Raw genomic sequence first — 20,772 nt, 5'->3', positions numbered from 1 at the left:
AGGTGGAAGCCTTTTCTTCTGGTGGTGATAAATCATGAAAGAGTTTAAATTGATGGTATCTTATTGCCCACAGGGATACTCTGCTGCAGGCTTCACAGATTGACATGAAGGTCCCAAACATTATAAACATAAGCTATGTAGATTAGCAATAGCTATTTTGTAGCTTATTTTCCTGAATTTCATTACTGTCTATATATTTGAGCAGAGCATGGGCTTTTTCCCATAATCTAGGGAAGCTGCCCTAGCTCCCACTTTCTCAACAAAACAAAATTTTGAGCCTCAAAAAAAAACCAAAACAAAAAAAAAAACCAGCCTCCATAACTCATTGCCCTCCTCCTCCATCAGTTACTGACTGAGCAATGACTTTTCTTCCACCTTTTTTTGTTTTTTAAACTTTATGTAGCCCAAAGTAGACCCAATAAAGGCGCAGGCAGAAAGACCAATTTAGAGAGTTTTAAAAGAATTACAAACTTCTCCTACTTTTGTTTGTTTTTCTTTTTGTATTTTTAAACAAGAAGAGGACCCTAACTGAAGGCAGTAGAGAAAGAAGTGAGGGGTCCATTAACGACCAAGTCTGAAGCCAAATCCAGTAAACTGGAAGCCCCCGGAGTCTAGGGCTATGCTCAACCTAGGGAGGGAGTACAAAACTTTCAGCGCAGGAGCTTTCCTCTTTCAGGTTCTTCACTCAGTCTAAACCAGGCCTCAGTTCACAGCATGAAATGTTCTCCTGGAGACAGAGAATACTGGCAACTGAGGTCTGCATGGGAGCCTCTATGAGGTGATGTCTGCTAGCCTTTTAGTCTCTTTCTCTGTCTGCTGGTTTGTGGACATAACCCATGTATTTAGACTGGTCTGGTTAGATAAAGAGGAAATTACTTTCTCATTTAATTTATTAAAAATTTATATACCACCAATGCATAGCCCCAGGCAGTGAACAAGATGAACATACACACATATAAAAACAGAATAAAACAAAGACACCACCATTTAACTGCTCCAAAACGACAGACAAGGCTCAAGCGCTTCATTAGAAAATTATTTTCAATGAATATTGCTTTAAATGACTTCATATAGCTCATTACTCATGTATGTTTATGTTAGCTACCACAAACTGCAAATGTGGGTGGAGTATAAGGTAGCTTATATAGAGGTAGCTGAAAAAGGTAAAAAAAAAAAAAAAAAGAAAATCATCATTTAAAATTGTACTTCCAAAAGTTGTACAGCAAATTGAAGGCTGTACAAACATCAGATTCATTAAATGAATATTTTTTTCGGGCAGTAAACTTTTTTTGAATCTGTCTTCTTCCATATTAGAAATAGGTCATGGAATAATATTCTAATGCTGGAATGATGTAGCTACTCATGTGCTTTTATTGTTGCTCTTTAGCTTCCTAGCCATTATTCTTCTAAATATCTGTACTTGTCTCTACTATTTTCCAAGCTACTATTCTTCCTCAACATAAGCTAGTGATGCGAGCGCTAATTCACCACTTTACTCTGGTATTCCACTTTACAGTAATTATCTCTAATCACTGTTCTAAGCCATGGGATAACTGTGACGTTCATTTGTAAAAAGAGATCTGAAAAGCCTTTCCTTTATTTATGTTATTGAAACATGCAGGTAAGTACTTCACTGCTTCCAACATTAATATAATGTTAATTAGACTGGTTTCAATACAATGGAACAAAGGTGGTTCGAAGCCACAGACTTCACAGATAAGCTACAGCAAAGAAGAGGGAGACAAGAGTCACTGAGCTGGTCAAGTATCCAAGCATGATTCATTTTCTTCATTCTCATACACTACTTCATTTGGACCGCTGCAAATATTATCTGGGTTATCTAAAGATTGATTCAGCTCCTCCTGTTCTCCGGTAACGTTATGGGAATCCTCCTCTTCCTCCTCCTCATCGGCTTCACCATCATCCTCCACATCCATCTCAAATACTCGGACATGACGCAGATTGGAACTGAGCTATGAAATAGATAAGTGTTCCATACTTAGGTGAGTGTTCTTGTAATGCCAGTTTGCAACAGAGTTTGTCATTTCAATTCAGAACAAGCTCTAATGAAAGATAAAGTGTGCTAGTAACATATTAACTACCCTCCTTTAACACAAATTAACAGCAGTTAGGGTTTGGGACTGTTTACAGCTGTAAGAGCTTTGGCTTTTTTCTTCTTTTTTTGACCCAGCAGTTTCCTCCTACTCCTTTTGAGCTTCCAATCTTAAGCAGGGCTGGGATCCTGGCCTTCACTTACAACTACCCAGAGATTTTTCCCCCCTATTTTATATCTCAACTAACACAAAGTCTAGGCACAGTATGACTTGGCTATGACTAAGGGTTATGTACCAGAGCGCCTTCCAGAACTCTGCTGTCATGGACCTTGAATCCAGCCATTAAGTCATCCTTGAGTAATGACTATTATTTTACCTCCCGAGAGGGTGTGAACATTGCCATCATAGCATCTAAGCCTCAGCAGACCCAGGAAGTTGACATGGCTTGAGGATCAAACTGGGGATCTTCTACAAGGCAGCACACATGCAGTAGCACTGCTACTGAACCACCAGACGAGCCCAGAAAGTCAGTACTTAACAGCATGCTTGAAATGGTGTTACATGGTGTTATGCTACCTACTGACAAGCTGTAAAATACAATAATTGAATACTGAGCCAGCAATAGCAAAATATACTTTTATCAGATTAGTTTTTCTCAAATTACTTACCACACAGGATACTTTTCGAATGCCATTTACAGCAACATGTTGTGCCTTCATGTTTTCCAGCACTCTCCACTGATTCTCCAGAAACACAGTGTGTGTAGGAATATTAGCACTCAGTTCGTCCAATCTAGACAAAGAACAGTAATTGATATTTACACTAATTCTAGAAAGGGTCTCAGTAGTCCTAATCAATGGTGGTTCAAAAAGGACACATACTAAATAAAAACATGTGCATGATATACCATCATATGCTTTAAAACATGATCTGCAACAACCATTTGATAAAGCAGTTAGTTGAATGGTTTTCCAGCTTTCCACAGACTCAGAAATGAAATGCTAAGTATGCAGGACTGTGCATATGTACTGTCAGACACATATGTTCAAAGACAATGCAAAAAACAGATTTCTAGATTTTTATATATTGCTTGACAATCAAGTACATTGTTAATATGAAAATGAAATTTAGTATCTCTTCAAAAATATGTACCAATATGTATCAGAATTGAGTAGAGCACTTGGGCTTCTGCCTGTCAAGCAACCAGGTCAACTCACCAAAAATGTTTTTCAATACCTTTTACTGGCACCCCAGTTGAACTCCTCTGGCTCCTCACTGACGTATAATGAAGATAAAGACAACTGAGCCAAAATTCTGTCCTTTCCTTCTGCTTCAGATTTCTCCTTGAGAACTACTGTTATGGTTTCATCATCATAGAAATGTGCATCCAAACAACTGAACAAGCTACAGGCAAAATAGAGAAGATGTGGGTAGGTGGACAAGAGTTTAAAACATTCAATGCATTGCATTACCATACATGATAGACATTTAAGGCAAGCCTCATCCCCCCTTGCCCAGATCTCTCTTCTTCTGGCTGTTGGCCTCTGTTGTATAACATTTCTCTTTCAGGCTTTTTTCTTTTTTTTAACTTTATAAGAGAATTAACAAAACACTTTCCTGCATTCCTCCACCCAGTTCAACAGCCCTTGTTAATTGTAACTGCATCTCTTCATCACGTTTATTTATGTTCGTTGTTGTATTCATCGCACCCCTGTTTTATGTAAACCGACATGATGTGAATTTTTTCATGAATGCCGGTATAAAAAAAACCTTAAATAAATAAATAATAAATAAACTTCACGAGAGTCTTGCTGATGAGTGGAAGTGGAGGGTAGGCATATAGTAGAACCCATTGTCCACGAGTGGGCAAAGGCATCTCATGGTGGTGTGTTGTGGATGTGGTATAGAGAGTAGAAATTGTCCACTTTGCAGTTGTGGACTGTCGCAAAGAGGTCTATGTGCGGGCGGCCCCACTGGTGGAAACTTTGGTTTGCTACAGTGGGATTTAGGGACTATTCGTGGGGATGAAAGGTCCGGCTGAGATTGTCCGCGATCACATTGTCCATGCCTGCCAGGTAGGTTGCTCTCAGCAACATGGAATGGGAGAGAGCCTAGGCCCAGATCTGCGCCGCCTCCTGTGCTTCCTTGTTTGTTTAGGTACCACATCGCTACCTGGTTGTCTATTTGTACTAGGATTACCTTGTTAGTTAGGCAATCCTGAAAAGCGAAGAGGGCATATCGTATCGCCCTGAGCTTCAGAAAATGTATCTGGTGCCGTGCTTCTGCTAGGTCCAGGTTCCCTGGGTTTGCAGGTTGTTGACATGGGCTCCCCAACCCAGGTTGGAGGCATCTGTTAGTGTAACCTGAAGTTCTGGAGATTGAAAAGGTAGTCCTATCAGAAGATTGGACTCCTGTATCCACCAAGCTAGTGAGAGTTCGAGCTGGTTGCTGACGTGGACAATGTGGGATAGATCTTGATGTGATTGGAACCATTGGGATTTTAAGGTCTACTGTGTCACTCTCATGGCTAGTCGAGTCATTGGGGTAATGTGAATTATGGATGCCATGTGACCTAGCAAAGTTAACAGGTGACGAGCAGTTGTGGTTCGGCGAGTCTGTACTGCTTTGGCTAAGGTTGACAATGTGCGTGCTCTGTTCTTTGGGAGGAATGCTTTGGCTTGAAAGGTGTTTAGATCTGCTCCGATGAATGACAGAGTGCATGATGGAATCAGATGTGACTTGGGATAGTTTTTGAGAAACCCCAAGGATTGTAGTAGGCTGATGATAAAATGGAGGGAGTGAAAAACTTCCTCCTTGGAAGGACCTCTGAGTAGTCAATCGTCTAGATAAGGATCAACGTGGATACTGCGTTGTCGCAAGTAAGCTGCTACTACTGCTAGGCATTTCGTAAATACACGGGGTGCTGATGTTAGGCCGAATGGCAGCACTCGGTATTGGAATGGCAGCACTCGGTATTGGAAATGACTGTGGCCTACTATGAACCTTTTCTTTTCTTTTATTGCCATACTGGGTCAGGCCAAGGGTCCATCAAGCCCAGCATCCTGTCTCCAACAGTGGCCAATCCAGGCCATAAGAACTTGGCAAGTACCCAAAAACTAAGTCTATTCCATGTTACCGTTGCTAGTAATAGCAGTGGCTATTTTCTAAGTCAACTCAATTAATAGCAGGTAATGGACTTCTCCTCCAAGAACTTATCCAATCCTTTTTTAAACACAGATACACTAACTGCACTAACCACATCCTCTGGTCACAAAATTCCAGAGTTTAATTGTGCGTTGAGTAAAAAAACTTTCTCCGATTAGTTTTAAATGTGCCCCATGCTAACTTCATGGAGTGCACCCTAGTCTTTCTACTATCCGAAAGAGTAAATAATAGGGGTGTGCATTCGTATTGACCGCATATGTAAAACGCTACGCATATTTTGTTTTTAACTTAAAAAAGTGATGTGACAAACGATCGGATTTCCCACATATCCAACATAGCTATGTTGGATATGTTGGAAATCGCGATTGTTGAGCCAAAATAAAAATTTAAACCCCCTCACCCTCCTTAATCCCCCCCCCAGACTTACCACAACTCCCTGGTGATCGAGCGAGGAGTGAGGACGCCATTTCTGCAATCCTTGGCGAGAAGCATGTGACGTCGGCGCCACGTCGAGTGATGCGGCGTCACGTGATTCCCGGCGAGTTCGCGCCGGAAGGCTCGTTCGGCCCAAAAAGAACTTTTGGCCAGCTTGGGGGGGCCTCCTGACCCCCCCAAGCTGGCCAAAATTAGCTGGCCAAAATTAGCTATTCCCTCCCATACAGTAACGCGCGCCCCGACTATCGCTTTTTTTTCCTGCCGTTTTGCCGCGCGTTTACCCTGCTAACTTACCGCCTACCCTTACCCCTGCGTTAGAGGCAGGGGTAAGGGTAGGCGGCAAACTTTCCCCCAGCCCCCGCTCACCTGCCCTGGCGCATCCGGTCTCTGGTGCAGCCCCAGTCCTGTCCCCTCCTCCCGAAGAAACCCCCCCCCCCCCCCGAAAAAAAAGTAGCAAGAGAGCGAGGGGAGAGACGGGCAATCCTAAGCTCGTCCCTTGTCCTCTCCTCCCGAAGCAGGGCGCGAAAAGCAGCCTTGCTACGGGAGGAGGGGGCAGTTTAAAGCGACGAAGCGACTTACTTTTGCAGCCCCCCTCCGGACATCAGCGACGACGACCGGGCAATCCTAGGCTCGGGCCTGCTAGTCTCTTCTCCTCTCCTCCTGAAGCAGGGCGCGAAAAGCAGCCTTGCTCCGGGAGGAGGGGGGGGGGGGGCAGTTTAAAGCGACTTACTTTTGCAGCCCCCCCTCCGGACATCGGCGACGACCGCGGCTCCTGCCTCCAGCCTCCAGCTGTCAGACAGATGCATCGCACGTGGGAAAGCGGCCCCTATGCGTGCAATTGGCTGCTCAAGACGTGACGTAACATGCCGTGACGCCAAACGTCGTGACGTCATGTCTTGAGCAGCCAATTGCACGCATAGGGGCCGCTTTCCCACGTGCGATGCGTCTGTCTGACAGCTGGAGGCTGGAGCCGCGGTCGTCGCCGATGTCCGGAGGGGGGGGGGCTGCAAAAGTAAGTCGCTTCGTCGCTTTAAACTGCCCCCCCCTCCTCCCGGAGCAAGGCTGCTTTTCACGCCCTGCTTCGGGAGGAGAGGAGAAGGGACTAGCAGGCCCGAGCCTAGGATTGCCCGTCTCTCCCCTCGCTCTCTTGCTACTTTTTCGGTTTTTTTTTTTTTTGCTTCAGGAGGAGGGGATAGGACTGGGGCTGCACCGGAGACCGGACGCGGCCAGGGCAGGTGAGCGGGGGCTGGGGGAAAGTTTGCCGAGCATCGGAGAACATAACTGTCCACTTCCTGGTACCTGTCATTTCAAATGTCATTTGAAATGACAGATACCAGCGTGGCCGTGAAGTGTTAGGCCCGCGAACCCAGGATACTGTATAGGCGCTCTATACAGTAAAATGGGTTGCGCGGGCCTAACCTTCGCCTAACGCTTCGCAGACGCGGCATGCATTTGCATGCAATTTGAAGAGAGTATCGAGCGGTAGGTGAAGAGAACTGTGCGTGCGGGGAACGAGGGTGCGCCTGGCACTGCCGCACTCTTTCTAATGCGGCATAACTGTATCGACCTGACAGTGAGAGAAATGTATCAATTTGTTTGACATCACCTCCTCCTGGTAAAACCAAGCTGCCTTGCATAATGTAATTTGTTGAATTCCAATTAGCACACTATTCTTTCCTTTAAGTAGTGAATCTTCTACTTTATCAACCACTGAAATCAGACTAATCGGTGTGTGTTTATCAGTCTCCTCCCCATTGCCACTTTTCTGAAGAATAACAGCTACCCATCTACAATCCTCTGGAACCACTCCTGCTTCAAAGAATGACTGAACAGAATGCCAATGGAGCTGCCAGAGCCTCCAAGCTCCTTTATTATACGAGAGAAACATAGAACATGACAGCAAATAAAAACCTTATGACCCATCCACATCTCCTGCTCAGCTTTTAGTCCTTTCCTCTCCTCTCCCTCAGAAATCTTCCGTGCTTGTTCCATGTTTTCTTGAATTTTGATATGGTCTTTGTCTCTACCACCTCCACTGGGAGGCTGGTCTCACTGCCCTATCTACTTTTAGTTTCTTTAGTTCAATGCAAACCCTTTCTTCTGTAAATTAAGTGGTATCTTTTCACCTCTTTCTTTTAATCCCACTTCTGTAATTCTTTTCACAAACTTATCTAAAAAAAAAAAAAAAATTGTCACCTTGTAGGTGCCATTTCCTCTATTTATACCTTTGCTGTGTTACTTTCCCTACTTCTCTTAGTCTTTCCAGATATTTTCCATGGCCTCCTCTTTCTGAGATCCTTTATATTTTTGAATGTTAATTTTTTTTTCTCCTTACCTTTTCATGACCTCTTTTGAAAACCATACTGGTCTCTTTATCCTCTTTCTTTTTCGTTTCCCAACAAAGATTTGTTGCCTGTAATGTAGCTCCTTTTAGTTTTGTCCAATGTTCTTCTACTTAATCTAGATCTTCCCACCTTCTTGAAATCTAGGACCCTGTTCTTTGTGTGACCACTTCTCTGCCTTTCTTCTAATTTATTTCATCTATGACTCCATCCCTTCCCTCAAGTGTCTCTGAATCAAATCCAGAGAATATAATTTGCCGTAATTCAGAAACATTCAGCTACTACAGACACAAATATGTTTAGCCTCACAGTAACAAAGCCGTAGAATATGCATATTATGTCCACATGGCATATTTACCTTTCTTCAGTACTTTGATTTACACTGTTCAGGATGTTTCCAAACTCAATGGCCAGTAGTCCATTACTAACCGACCTAAAGCATACAATTAAAACTGTAATTGTAACAACTGTAACGTATATCTTAACAATATTAAAACTCTATAAACTTATCTTTAAAACAGAAGAAAACAAATACAGCTGTGGAATATTTAGAATTATAATGGCATATGAAGATGCAAGCAAAAATGCAAAGGAGTATAAATTCTTTCACACAAGAGATTAAAAATATACTCTAAGGCAGCGATTCTCAACCGGTGTGTCGCGAGACACCAGTGTGTTGCCACGCACCGGCAGGTGTGTCGTGTGCTACTCGCAGCCGGAGGGGCCAAAGATCAGAGTCGCTGGTTGCTGCTGCCAGAGACCAGGCCGGCGGGACCGAAGACTAGCTGTTCAGCTGGGGGCCTGTGTATGGCATGTATGTGAGACGGAGGGTGCTTCTGTGTGTGTGGCGTGTATGTGAGACAGGGAGGATGCTTATGTGTGTCAATGTGTGTGTACGAGAGAGAGATGGGGCATGTTTTTGGCTAGCTGTTGCTGTGAGAGAGAGGGGGCATTGTGTGACTGAGCCTGTTTGTAAGTGAGATAGAGAACATTGTGTGATTGAGAAAGACTGGTCAGAGAGGTGACGTGTGTATGTGTGAGAAAGACTGATCGGGGAGATGACTGGTATGTGCGTGTGAGAGACACTGGTTGAGGGAGATGATTGGTGTGTGAGAGACAGAAACTGATCCTGAGGGTGTGACTGGTGTGTGTGTGTGAGAGAGAGAAGAGACTGGTTGTGGTCCCTAAGGAAGAGGTCCGTGAGGACAGCTTCAGCAGCTACTGCTGCTTCTGGTATGGCCTGCAAGGGAAAGGAGTAGAACTGCTGGAGAGGGTAAGTAAAGGTGGGTTTTTAAGTTCATTTTTCTTGATTGACTGACATTTTAATTATTGGGTATTATGTGATGTGTCTGATGTTTTGAATTATTTTTTTTTATATTTATTCTTTATTAATTTTTTTACAATATTATATCAAGATAACTCTCTTGACAATAAATCAAATGTATACATCATAATTTCTTAAAAAATAAGGAAATAAAAAAGAACAAACAATCAAAGTATACATTTCCAAGTCCACTATCAAGGATCCAAGTGGTCATTAACTATCTTAACATATACAACTAAATCCATAGCATCGGCAGGAGTTATATATATATATATTGTGAGGTGGAACAAACTCAGACATTTTAAGGCTACAGGAACAAGTATAAGGTTTCACACACACTGCAGTTCAGACATATCAGAAAGAAATTGTGTTAACTGTGATGGTAAGAAAAACAGAAACGATTTATCTTTAAACAGACACCTGCAAGGAAATCTTAGCGTAAAAGTTGCTTCCATCTGTATAACTTGCGGTCTCAACAACAAAAAATATTTTCTCTTTTTCTGCGTAACTTTTGAAATATCTGGAAATATCCTCACTTGCATACCCATAAATAATTCTAAACGGTGATTGAAATATAATTTCAAAATCCATTCTTTGTCCATCTCCAATGCAAAGTTAACTATTAGTGGCCGGCTTAGCTTGGGCTTGATCTGATAACTCTAAAAGCTCTGTAACATTTAAACCAGATACACCAGATTTAACCTCCCCGGTCACTGGTCGTACCAGAGGCTGCTTCTTTTTTTAAATTTTCCCTCAATGGGATATAGAATACACGAGTAAGTGGTGGTATTTGATCCGATGGGACCTTCAAAATTTCCTGAAGATATTTACTAAACATGTCTCTAGGTAACATATAGGGAAACTTTTGGAAAATTAATTATACGAAGGTTTCTATATCTTTAATAAGTTCTCCATGTTTTCAATTTTATTTAACAATACTAAATTGTCCTTTACCAAGAGATCCTGCTGATTTTTCACAGAATTTAATATCTTCTTTTCACTTTCTTGAGTATGGATGGCCTTTACAGTATTTTCCAGAAAATTAATATGTGCCTCATGGTCGTCCAATTTATGTGTAAGTGGCTCAGTTTGTTTAATCATCAGATTACCTAGCCCAACCATTGCTTGCCATAAAGTTTCCAAAGTTATATGGTCTGTTTTTTGTAGGTAAAAGGAGGAAGATTTCAAACTTATCTGCAGTGGAGTAGAGGTAGATGTTAACCCCTGAATACTCAGATCCATATCGCCTGTGTGGGCTGCCGAGGAACGCTTTGCCCTCTCCGGGCAGTTCTTCCATGCTGCTCCCTCCCGAAGGGAGACTCCCTGGCCGGCACTCTCCACTCGCATCTTCGGCTACCGGAGCTTCCAGGTCTCTATCCGGGGTACGCAGCAATACAGGATTCCTCAGTGCCTCCCTCACCACTGGGGACAGCGTGGTCTCAGAGTCCGGCAGGGAACACACCTCCTCACCCTCTGTTCCCTGCTCCCGTGACTCTTCTCCCGATGTCACAGCTCCTCGAAGAACGTGGGCATCCATCAGGCCCAGTCTTGGGCGTCTCGGGGGGAGCTCCAGGGAAAGCCTTTTCCCGGGCTCGCCTCTTCCTGACCGAATGGGGCATTTCAATTGAAAGAATTTTGAAGAAAAAGCACAAGGTAATGTTTTGAAATATTTTATTGGTGTCTGAAGAATTTTTAATAATTTTTAATAACTTTTAATTGTTAGATGATGTTCTGTTCATCAGCTGTTTTGAAACATTTTTTCATATAGTTTTACAATTATTTCTGTGTGGGAATCTATAACAGCTTGGCTTTTTCTGGTTTTCTAATTGGAGGTGTATTGGTGTTTAGGGTCTGGTTTAATATTTGTAGTGTTGCCTTTTTATAGGTAGGGTTGTTCCATTTGAGTGCATGCCATAATGCAGGTGTAACTTTGTGCGGATTAGTTTGTGTGCATTATTGCAGTTCCTGGGACTTTGTTAGGTGCTATATTTCTGTTTCCATTTCTCCAGGTTTGCTCTGCATGCAGAGTGGCTTTTTTGGGGTTTTCATTCCAGTTTGTCTCCATATTTGTAATTTGTGGTCTTTCTGTACTTGGTGAAGGTCGATCTTGTGTGCATGACAGAGGTGAGATATTTAACCTGCATGTAGGCACATAATATACCTCATTTTATTTGTTGTGTTTTCTCAATTGGACATGCATTGGTGGTGAACTGCTGTCTTTTTATAAGTAGGGCTAGGGCTATTGCGCCTAGTAGTAGAGGGAGTTTGTGTTGCTGTTATTGAGATAACACCAGAATAACTTTTTTGTATGGTGAGTTGTACGGGGAATGTTCTAGTTCTGTTTTATACCCATTACTGAGGGTTGGGGTGGGATAGGGTTAGCTTTGTGGCTGTCAAGTATTCAATGTGTTTCGCATGTGAGGACCATCTATCAGGTGTGTCTCGACAGAAAAAAGGTTGAGAACCACTGCTTTAAGGGGTCGATTTTAAGACCCATGTGCTGATTTTATAACATGTGCGCGAATGTTATAAAATCTGATGGCCACATGTGCAGGGGAGCGGAATTTTACAAAGCAACGCAAGTAGGGCGTCCCCAGCTCCCTATACCCCTATCTAACCTTCCTACCTTTTCCCCTCTCCTCTCCAAACTCTACCCCTTACCTATTAGGTTTTTTTTTTGTTTTACTACTTACTTCAACTCCATTAGCGCTTTCCCGGGACTGCGGCTAATGGCACAGTCCAGGCCCTCCCACGCCCCCCAACCCACCCCTTTGGAGAGGCCCGGCACTTCTGTGCGTAGCAGAGTTTATGCCCAAGACCCGGCCATGCATGAAAACCTCGAAATTTACATGTGCAGCCCTTTTAAAATCTGGGCTAAAGTGGAGAGAAACACTTCACAAAAATTAAACACACCTTTGATACCTTTTTAAAACGGTATCAAATCTGTGGCAAAACAGGGATTTTGCATGCTTTGTAGTTTATTGTTCTGCCCTGTGACGTTTTTTCCCCCCAGAGTGCTCATTTCCTGCATGCTGGCCTGCAGGTTGTGTTTGACCTCTGCACTGTAGTTCAAGCAAAGGCTTTGGATGTTGCCTTGATTCAGTGGGAAGCTTGATCAACATACACATTCCAGCAGCCCTGAGAAAATGTAAAACTGAAACACCCTGCAGTGCTGTTGACCAGAAAGCTGTTAGTATTTTATGAACTGAAAGGCCCTTCAAACAAAGAACTAGCCCTGAAGGCTCTGCTCTCTAGTCTCAGCTGACGTACAGAGGGAGCAGATCTCTGGGTGGAGGCCCTGAAACAACTCGTGTGGACAGCCTTTTTTCTGACCTCCCCTGGCATTACATAAGTAGTGTAAAGTGTTCAGTTACCTTTTACTGTTTAATTCTTGTTGTTTTGCCTGTTCCTGTTTGCATATTAAATTTTTTATCTGTTCACTGTTCCCATTTTTTGTTCATAAACATTTTAGTTTGTTAGCTCTGCCTGTCTTGGACTAATTAATGATCCTGGTGTAGCGTGAATTTGTTCTGTGGGTGTTTTTCTAGGAACTGTGGGACCCTTAGGTTGTGTGGGGTCTCAGTGTCCCTAGCAACCACCAGGGGATAGCTTACAGGTGGGGAACTTGCCCAGAAGCAAGTAGGAACCTAGTTGGTGGGTGTGAGGTTGCCAGTGTAGGAGCATGTGCGCAGGTGCCTGGGTGGGTGTTAGGGGTAGCACTGAGGTGTTACATGACAAAGACCATGAAGTAATGGCTCTAAATTGAACCAGCCCACACCATGATCATCTGCCAGTCTTTAAAAAAAAAAATTTTTTTTGAATTTAAATTTGTTACTACACTGTGTCAGTTAATAGTGAAATGCCAAAACCTTTTTCTTCAACTTAGAACTTCTTTATATTCAAACCATATGTCAAATTTCAATGTAACACCCAATTCAAGGTCAAAGCCACCAAAAACAATTTAAACATTTCTCCATTAGAAAATACCAGTTAGGGTAATGCCCATATGCCCCAACATTGGTGTTTCGAATTACTGATTCTGGGAACCTATGCAGAAAGAGAAACTGGTATCACTAACAAGAAAGACTGCTTCATAAAAAGCCAATGTTAGAATACTCTCCCACCCCACGTGATTCACAAACCACCAATAATAACGCTTCAAAAATCCAAGATATACACCCGCATGTGAATCTTCGACTAGTGATATTTTACAGTTACAAGATTTGTTTGGTTTGGCTCAATTCATGTGACCCACATTTGCACTTCACTTATAATTTTGATTTGGTGTGTCTTTAATTTTTGGATATTACTATTTCAATTTGTGATGCACATTTTTCTTTTTCTATTTATTGGACACCCAATATGACACCTTACTTCATTTTTCTAGTTGTCACCCACATCACCTTAAATACAACTTACCTCTGGGACAGCTTTTGCAGTTATGGTGGCTTCGTTCCTCTACTCAATAATTTAAGCTTCAAACTGCTGATATGTTCGCCTGTCATGTTTTTTTTTTTTTTTTAGATCAAGGGTATCCCTTCAATTGTATTAAATATGCTTATAAACCGGCTCTGTTTTGCAATCAAGATTTACTTTTTCTCCCTAAATCTTGGGACTGACCATTGCTTGGTTTGTGTGCTTCCTTTTTCCTCACAAGTTCATTCCATTAAACAAACAATTTTGCATTTTTTAGCCAGTTTTGTCTATCCAACCAGTTTTGTTTTTGCATGCTCTATTTTTGTGTTTTGATGTGCTCATAATTTGAAGGACTTTCTTGTTTTTGCCTGGAACCCTAGAACAAGTGTTCTTGCTGTCTCTGATTCATCCTTTAAAGGATTTGTTCTGTGCATTAGGTGCTCTGTATGTCTTTAGGCTGTATCGGACTTGGTTTTGATATTTAAGGATTGCCAGACAATTTGAAATTTACTGCATTTTGTCACCTGACCTGTGGTATAATTTGTTAAGTATCTTTATTCTCTACTATGCATGGGCAAGACCACCCGTCTCTTTTGGACTCAAATGAACGAACACTGCAGCTGTATTTTGAATCAGTGCTGATGCTTACTCACTGTAATACAAGCAATCATTCTTGTGATGGTTTATGATGGGGCATTTTAGACATGTTTGTGCCCTCATTATGTGGGTAGGGGAGGGAGGGGGTGATCTAAATTGGCATATATTACAGCTTGAGCAATCCTAGATTCATAAGTTACATACTACTGCACCTTTTGGCATGAACATTTGATACTGACTGGACTGTGCTCTTTTAAACAAGACATGTGACAAATATTTACATTTTTGGGATTGTGTTCATTTAAAGCACATGTGGTTGTATATCTTGGAATTTTGAAGTGTTACTGGTGGTTTTTGGATCACTGGGAGAGGGAATGTATTCTAACAAATTTATCTTGAACAATCTTTCTCGCTAATGATAGGAAAATTGGTTCTTACCTGTTAATTTTCATTCCTGTAATACCACATATCAGTCCAGACAAGTGAGTTTTGCATCCCTACCAGCAAATGGAGGCAGAGAACAAAAACTTTGAGGCACTGCTACATATCTGATAATGCCACCTGCAGTCCCTCAGTATTGACCTGTACCGAAGTCAAAGAGTAGATAATACTCCCTTATCACAAGGTGAATTGAAAACCCAGGGTTGGAACCCTCTGAACTGGAAAGCTAAATACTTCCATTCAAAACAGAGTATTATAGTCCTGGGGGAATTCTGCGCTACTGTGGAGCGCAGTATTTGTGCAGAATTCCCCCCTGTGCAGAATTGCCTTTTTTTTTTTTTTTTTTTTTTTTTACAGAATTTGGCAATTCTGCGCAGAAAATGGCAGAGGAGACCCTAGCATGCCGTGAATGGAGCGCGCGAAGATGAAGGCCCGGTGTACTGTTTGCGGTGAAAATGAAGGTCCCCGTTGCGACGGGATGTGTGCTGTTCGCCACGAAAATGAAGGCCCCCATGTGCCGTGAACAGTATATGCTCTGCTCGCGGCGAAGATGAAGGTCCTGGTGAGAGTGAATGTGTGTGTGTATGAGAGGGGAGGGGTATGAGAGAAGAGAGGGGAGGGGGTGGGGGAGAGGAGAGGGGAGGGGTGGGGGATGTTTGAGTGTGGGTGCCAGAAAGAGGGAGCCTGTAGGAGGAGATTGTGAAGGGATTGTGTATGTGTGAGATAGAGCCTGTGTGAAGGGGTGCATGAGAGAGAGACATAGGTAGACTGTGTAAGGATGTATGTGTGAGAAAGGGAGCTTGTGTGGGTGTGTATGCAAGAAGAGAGAGGGACCCTGTATGAGGAGATGTGTGTGTGCGAGAAAGGGAGCCTGTATGAGGGTGTATGTATATGTACTAGAGAGAGGGAGCATGTGTATGAGAGAGGGAGGGACAGAGGGAGCCTGTGTGAGGGGCAGTACTGAGAATGGGGTCAAACTCTGGGACTGGCAATAGAGTGGAAGGGTTTGAGCCTAGAGGTGGAGGGGAGAGATACTAGCAGTTGGAAGAGTTGGGGCCTGAGAGGGCAAAGTGGCCAGGGGAGTAGGGAGAGCAAGTGGAAGGGACACTCACAGTGAATTTCTAGGGAAATTCTGCTCAAAATATTTAAAATTCTGCATCTCTAAGTAATAACTTTTTTCTGTATTAATTTAAAATGTAATTAAAGACCGTCATGTAAATTGTGTTATTTTGACCAATATAAAGTTTGCAGAATTTTAAGTTTTTGTGCACAGAATTTTTAATTTTTTTGTGTAGAATTCTCCCAGGACTAAGTATTACAGCAAACTTAAACTAAAAAATATTTCAAGACTGGCAGATGTTGGGAGATCTGGTACAACTTACAACATTACTCCAGTGTCTTAATGCCTTTCTAAAGTATTTTTTTAAGCACGTTGTGTGTTTAAGTTTGGTGAAAAAATGTTTCTCTCCCCACTTTGGATATATATTATAATATGAAAATTCATGAACAGAACTTGATTTTTTGAGCCAGTTTGGCTCTGAAGTAATGAATAGCAAACTAGCAAAAGTTGACTTTGGCTAGAAAACAGAGTACATAGGAAACATGAAAGATAGAGGAAAAGAAGACAACACACATTAAAAAAAAGGGCATAACAAGAAATAAAACCAAGCAAATTGCATAAAAAAATGAGCAAAAGAGTGAGAAAGCAAGTTTGCTTACCTGTAAACAGAGTTCTCTGTAGACAGCAGGATAAATTAACCATTACATGTTACATCATTTGACAGTACTTTAACACTTCTCCTCTTTTAAGGCGTGACAACCTTCCCACTTTCAGTGGCCGAGTTATAATTATACTGTTTCAGATGTTTTAAATTTAATGTCACTGGATGTTCACAAAAGGGGTTACTATAGAGAAATATTCTCCTTTCAGGGCACCTTACCAGGACTAAGGAGAATGATCTCACTGAAGAGACCTTCAGGGATAGATGGGAAATGCAGTATTTTGAGATGAAGTAAATTAAATGGAATCACCAGTAATATATAAACTTTAAAAAAAAAATGTCAGTAATATATAAATTAAAAAAAAAAATGTAATGTCAGTTAAATTATAACAAATATATTTGTTCCCAACAAACATTTCTGTAGTAAACAATTCTCTGTTTTATCTAATAGAATACACACAAGTAAAAAAAAACCCGCTGTATTTTTCTTTTTTCTAGAGCCTTTCACTATCAAAACTTAGTACAGAATACATCCAACTTCTAAGTTTCTATTCAAGCTTATAGTCAGATAAGTATAAGCCAATTACAAAAATTCTTATTTCATAGACTAAATTTGTCTTTGTTATGTAATTCCAAGAATTGATCCTTTGCATTGTTTTTATATCTCCCCAGATTACTTAACTGCCCAAGGATGAACTTCAGAGAGCTCTAGGTAAGTATATGTATTTTTTAAGTTTCTTTCTTTGTCTGTCTCTCCTAGTATGTTTTAGTATTTGTTTTCTATTTCCTCTCTTTTCTGTTTCTATATTTTGCAGATGGTGTTGGTGTATTCTCGGTGTGTGCACACACTTAGCTTTATCTTGTGATGATCACTCCTTTCTGTCTTCTTTCTCTGTTCTACTTAGTGCCTATTACTTTAAACTCAAAAAGAGTCTGCCTCCCTGCACTGATCAATTTTCAGCACCCTAGTGTATGCGTGTTTCCTCAGTGTATAATTGCACAGGTTGGTGTTTACTGGGAATCTAGTTAAATCAAAAACAACATATAATTGATTCAGCCCTAACTGTGGGAAAGAAGTGTGATATTATTAACACTAGCTCAAGGATTAGTGTCATTCACACTAAGCACTTAACACTATTTTCTCTCTTGTTAAACTTTTGTAACAAATAAGGTGGCATGGTCAGGGTGAATAACTTAATTCACAGTTATGCCTTATACAGGAAGACTTGTGCTTTGTCTTATACACAGTGGAAGGCGGTGTATGACCACCTATCTAATGTCTTGCTTGCTAAACAAGTTGTGTTATTTCCCCAGCATTCACTCTTTCAGCCTTTCCACTAGCTTAATTAAGCTGCTCAAAGTCTCTGCAGTTAATATTAGAATTAATATTAACTCAACTATCCTGATCTTACCTTGACTGGATACAGTGCTCTATACCATTCATTCACACAGTTCATTCAATCTTAAATGTTAGTCACAGGTCTTTCCCCTTTTGAAAGAGTTTTATCACTTTTTAAGGCTTTTTGAGCAGAGTATGGTGACAGCGCTTCTGCTCTGATCAAGCTCAGCCTCTGGACTGATGAAATTCTAAACTGACTTTTCCTTTTTTGGCTTCCCTAGACTTCTGCGCCATGATATCATCAAGCTCTATTTTTATTTTTTTTTTTAATTTAGGTCTTTGGATAACCTATATAGAATCTCTAGGATTTTTCTATCATTTTATTTTTGGTCCAGTGGTGTTGATATTTTTTTTAATGGATTTGTGCTTTTACCTGTTCTAGTACTATTGTGCTGACCTGTTCACCGATTGCTAGCAAAGCTGTAACCACTTATTCCCTGGATATGGCTTCGGAATTTTAGAGATTGCCATGGTAGTCTAGGTTTTTCTGGGATGTTTCAGCCAGTCCATTGATTTTAGGAGTGGAAGGACACTACTATTGTTTATAAAACAATTTTATTTATACTGAAGATATCCAGAAATGTTTTTATCAGCAAAAAGAAATATCCCAGTCTAATAAAATCTAGGCATGTCATCTTTACCTTTAAAAAACATTTTTCAGCTGATAACAGACATCTATGCTTATCATTTAAATTTTACAATTTCCATTTTCCAAAATAATACCTGGGTTGGAATCCTAAAGGTCCACACTGGTATTCATCACTGAAATTCCCTGGGTTCTAGGGGTTATAACCCCAAATAAGGTAGGCTTCCCAAAAAGGCATTTTTCTTAATTAAAATTGGCTCCTAAGCTGGGGAGGTGGCCAGGGTCTTATTACCTGTCCACCACCTTCATTTTCCCCAAATTTCTTTCTTTTTTTTTTTATTTTCCTAAAATCAAGGGTCCCCACCCCCGAGTTGCAGGTATCCCACTGACATCATCAGTGATGTCAGCAAGCAGGTCCAGTCATACTTATCGCAGCATCAGGGCTTTCCCAAGGCCCCGATGCTGCTTCTCCTGTTTTAAATCTAAATCACGATGGCGATGGTAGCAGAAGGATCAGGCGCTTATCCAATCAGCAGATAGAGGAGGAGACAGTGGGCTTCGTATCGGGCCAGGAGGTACAGCAACGGCAGGATCCAAGGCCCAGCAGGCAGTGGAGGCATGGGAGGACACTGCTGGCAGGGACGATGATTGCGGTTACCAGCATCTGCTGCCAGCCAGCTGATTCCCCCCACACTCTCTCTTTTTTCCTCCAGGTCCCTTCCTGACAGTGATCAGCAGCAGCATTAGTGGCAGAAGCGGGCCCAGGCCTTGGCAAAGTTGCAATGCCACATGCCCACTCAGCTCAGTCCTCTCTATGGCAGTTCCAGATGCCTTCCTCTGAAGCCACGCCCACTTGAGCTCCATCTTTACCATTTTTCTGTTTTTTCTGAACGGCTCCTATCTTCTTCCAATGTCATCTCTGAGAGGTCCTGACCGCAAGTCACAGTGGGCTGATGCCAGCTGCCTCTCAGACCTGCTTTATCCTGCCTCCAGCCCAGCTCAGAAGCCCAGGTATTTACTTATATTTTATTTTTCTGGAATCTATTACAGTACCAACATGGATCCAGCTCTCAGGGCTTAGTAAAGAGTTTACTATTTATTTTATTTATTTATTTGAAGAGTTTTATATACCGTTATTCGGTAAAGCCATCATAACGGTTTACATAGTGAACAAATTTTTCATGGAAGTTTGAGTAATTATTATTATAACATAGTGAACAATACAGTAATAAACATAATATAACATTCTAGGAAGTAATATAAGGTTGGATGAGGAGGGAAATATGTTAGATTGTAGATTATAGTTATTAGTTCATTTGAGAGTTGGTATGAGCAGATGATTGGGGGTCCGTGAAGGATTTGCGAAACAGTAAAGTTTTTAGGTCTTTTTTGAAGGTTTTTATGTTGTGTTGAGTTCTCAGGTCTTCAGGTAGAGTGTTCCAAAGATTGGGGGAGGCGATGGAGAAGGCTCTCTCTCTTGTAGATGTTAAATGAGCATCTTTGATGGTGGGAAACTCGCACGTGTGCGAGTTCCCATACATGCACACTGCCTCGTGACCCCTCGGTTTCTTCCAGAGCTTACGCTTTAATGAGGCAGTCAACTCTCCAGGGAGGTGGGTGGTATTAAGAATAGCTAAGTTGCCTTGCTATGTAGAACCCTATTTATAGGTAAGCAAACTTGCTTTCTCAGTTGAAAAGCAAACATAAATTAGTCATTACACAAGGGGAATCCCAAGCTGAAGATTGTATTGTGGAAGCAAATACTTAAAGACAAACTGGTCCCACCAGGCGGACAGTGGATTACTGGGTGAACTCGTTACGCATAGCTACTGATCCAAAGTTATTGTCTCTTCAGGACGTGCTATTCAGATAGTAGTGGGATATGAAGATGTGCATAGCAACTAAACAGCAGCTTTGCAAATTTCTACAGAACTGGCCCTGAGATAAGCTCACTTGATAAACCTTGCCAGAGTCTGTAATCTGTAAGCCAGCCAATGCAAAACAGTCTGCTAGCCAATTTGACAGAGTTTGGCAACTGCCCTTTCCAATCTACTGGGATCAAAGGACACAAACAGTTGAGAAGCTTGACACTGAGGTTGAGGCCTCTTTACATAATATGCCAAGACTCTCTTACAGTCCAAGAAGAAAAGAGCCTGTTCTTCTCTGTGCACATGTGGTCTTAGAAAGAATGTAGGTTGCACAATAGCTTAATGTAGAATACAGACACCACTTTCGGAAGGAACTTGGGATGAGTACATAAAACACCCTCCCCCCAACATTATGGAAGTGGTA

General features: G+C 41.7%; 1 protein-coding gene across 5 annotated transcripts in view; it reads right to left on the bottom strand.

Moving 5' to 3' along the window:
• Positions 1–872: 872 nt before the first annotated feature.
• Positions 873–20,772, bottom strand: part of ANAPC4 (anaphase promoting complex subunit 4) — a 221,010-nt gene continuing 201,110 nt past the window's right edge. For all 5 annotated transcript variants that reach the window (XM_029589903.1, XM_029589893.1, XM_029589913.1 and 2 more), the window contains exons 26-29: positions 8,355–8,429; positions 3,291–3,458; positions 2,723–2,846; positions 873–1,973 (exon numbers count right to left, since the gene is read on the bottom strand). In XM_029589903.1, the coding sequence (XP_029445763.1) occupies positions 1,761–1,973; positions 2,723–2,846; positions 3,291–3,458; positions 8,355–8,429 (580 nt within the window). In that variant the 3' untranslated portion in view covers positions 873–1,760. The remainder of the gene's footprint in view (positions 1,974–2,722; positions 2,847–3,290; positions 3,459–8,354; positions 8,430–20,772) is intronic.

This window comes from Rhinatrema bivittatum, chromosome 1 (assembly GCF_901001135.1).
Source record: "Rhinatrema bivittatum chromosome 1, aRhiBiv1.1, whole genome shotgun sequence".
Classification (NCBI taxonomy): Eukaryota; Metazoa; Chordata; class Amphibia; order Gymnophiona; family Rhinatrematidae; genus Rhinatrema; species Rhinatrema bivittatum.
The sequence above is the reverse complement of the archived record's forward strand: the minus strand, read 5'-3'. Positions and strand labels throughout refer to the sequence as shown.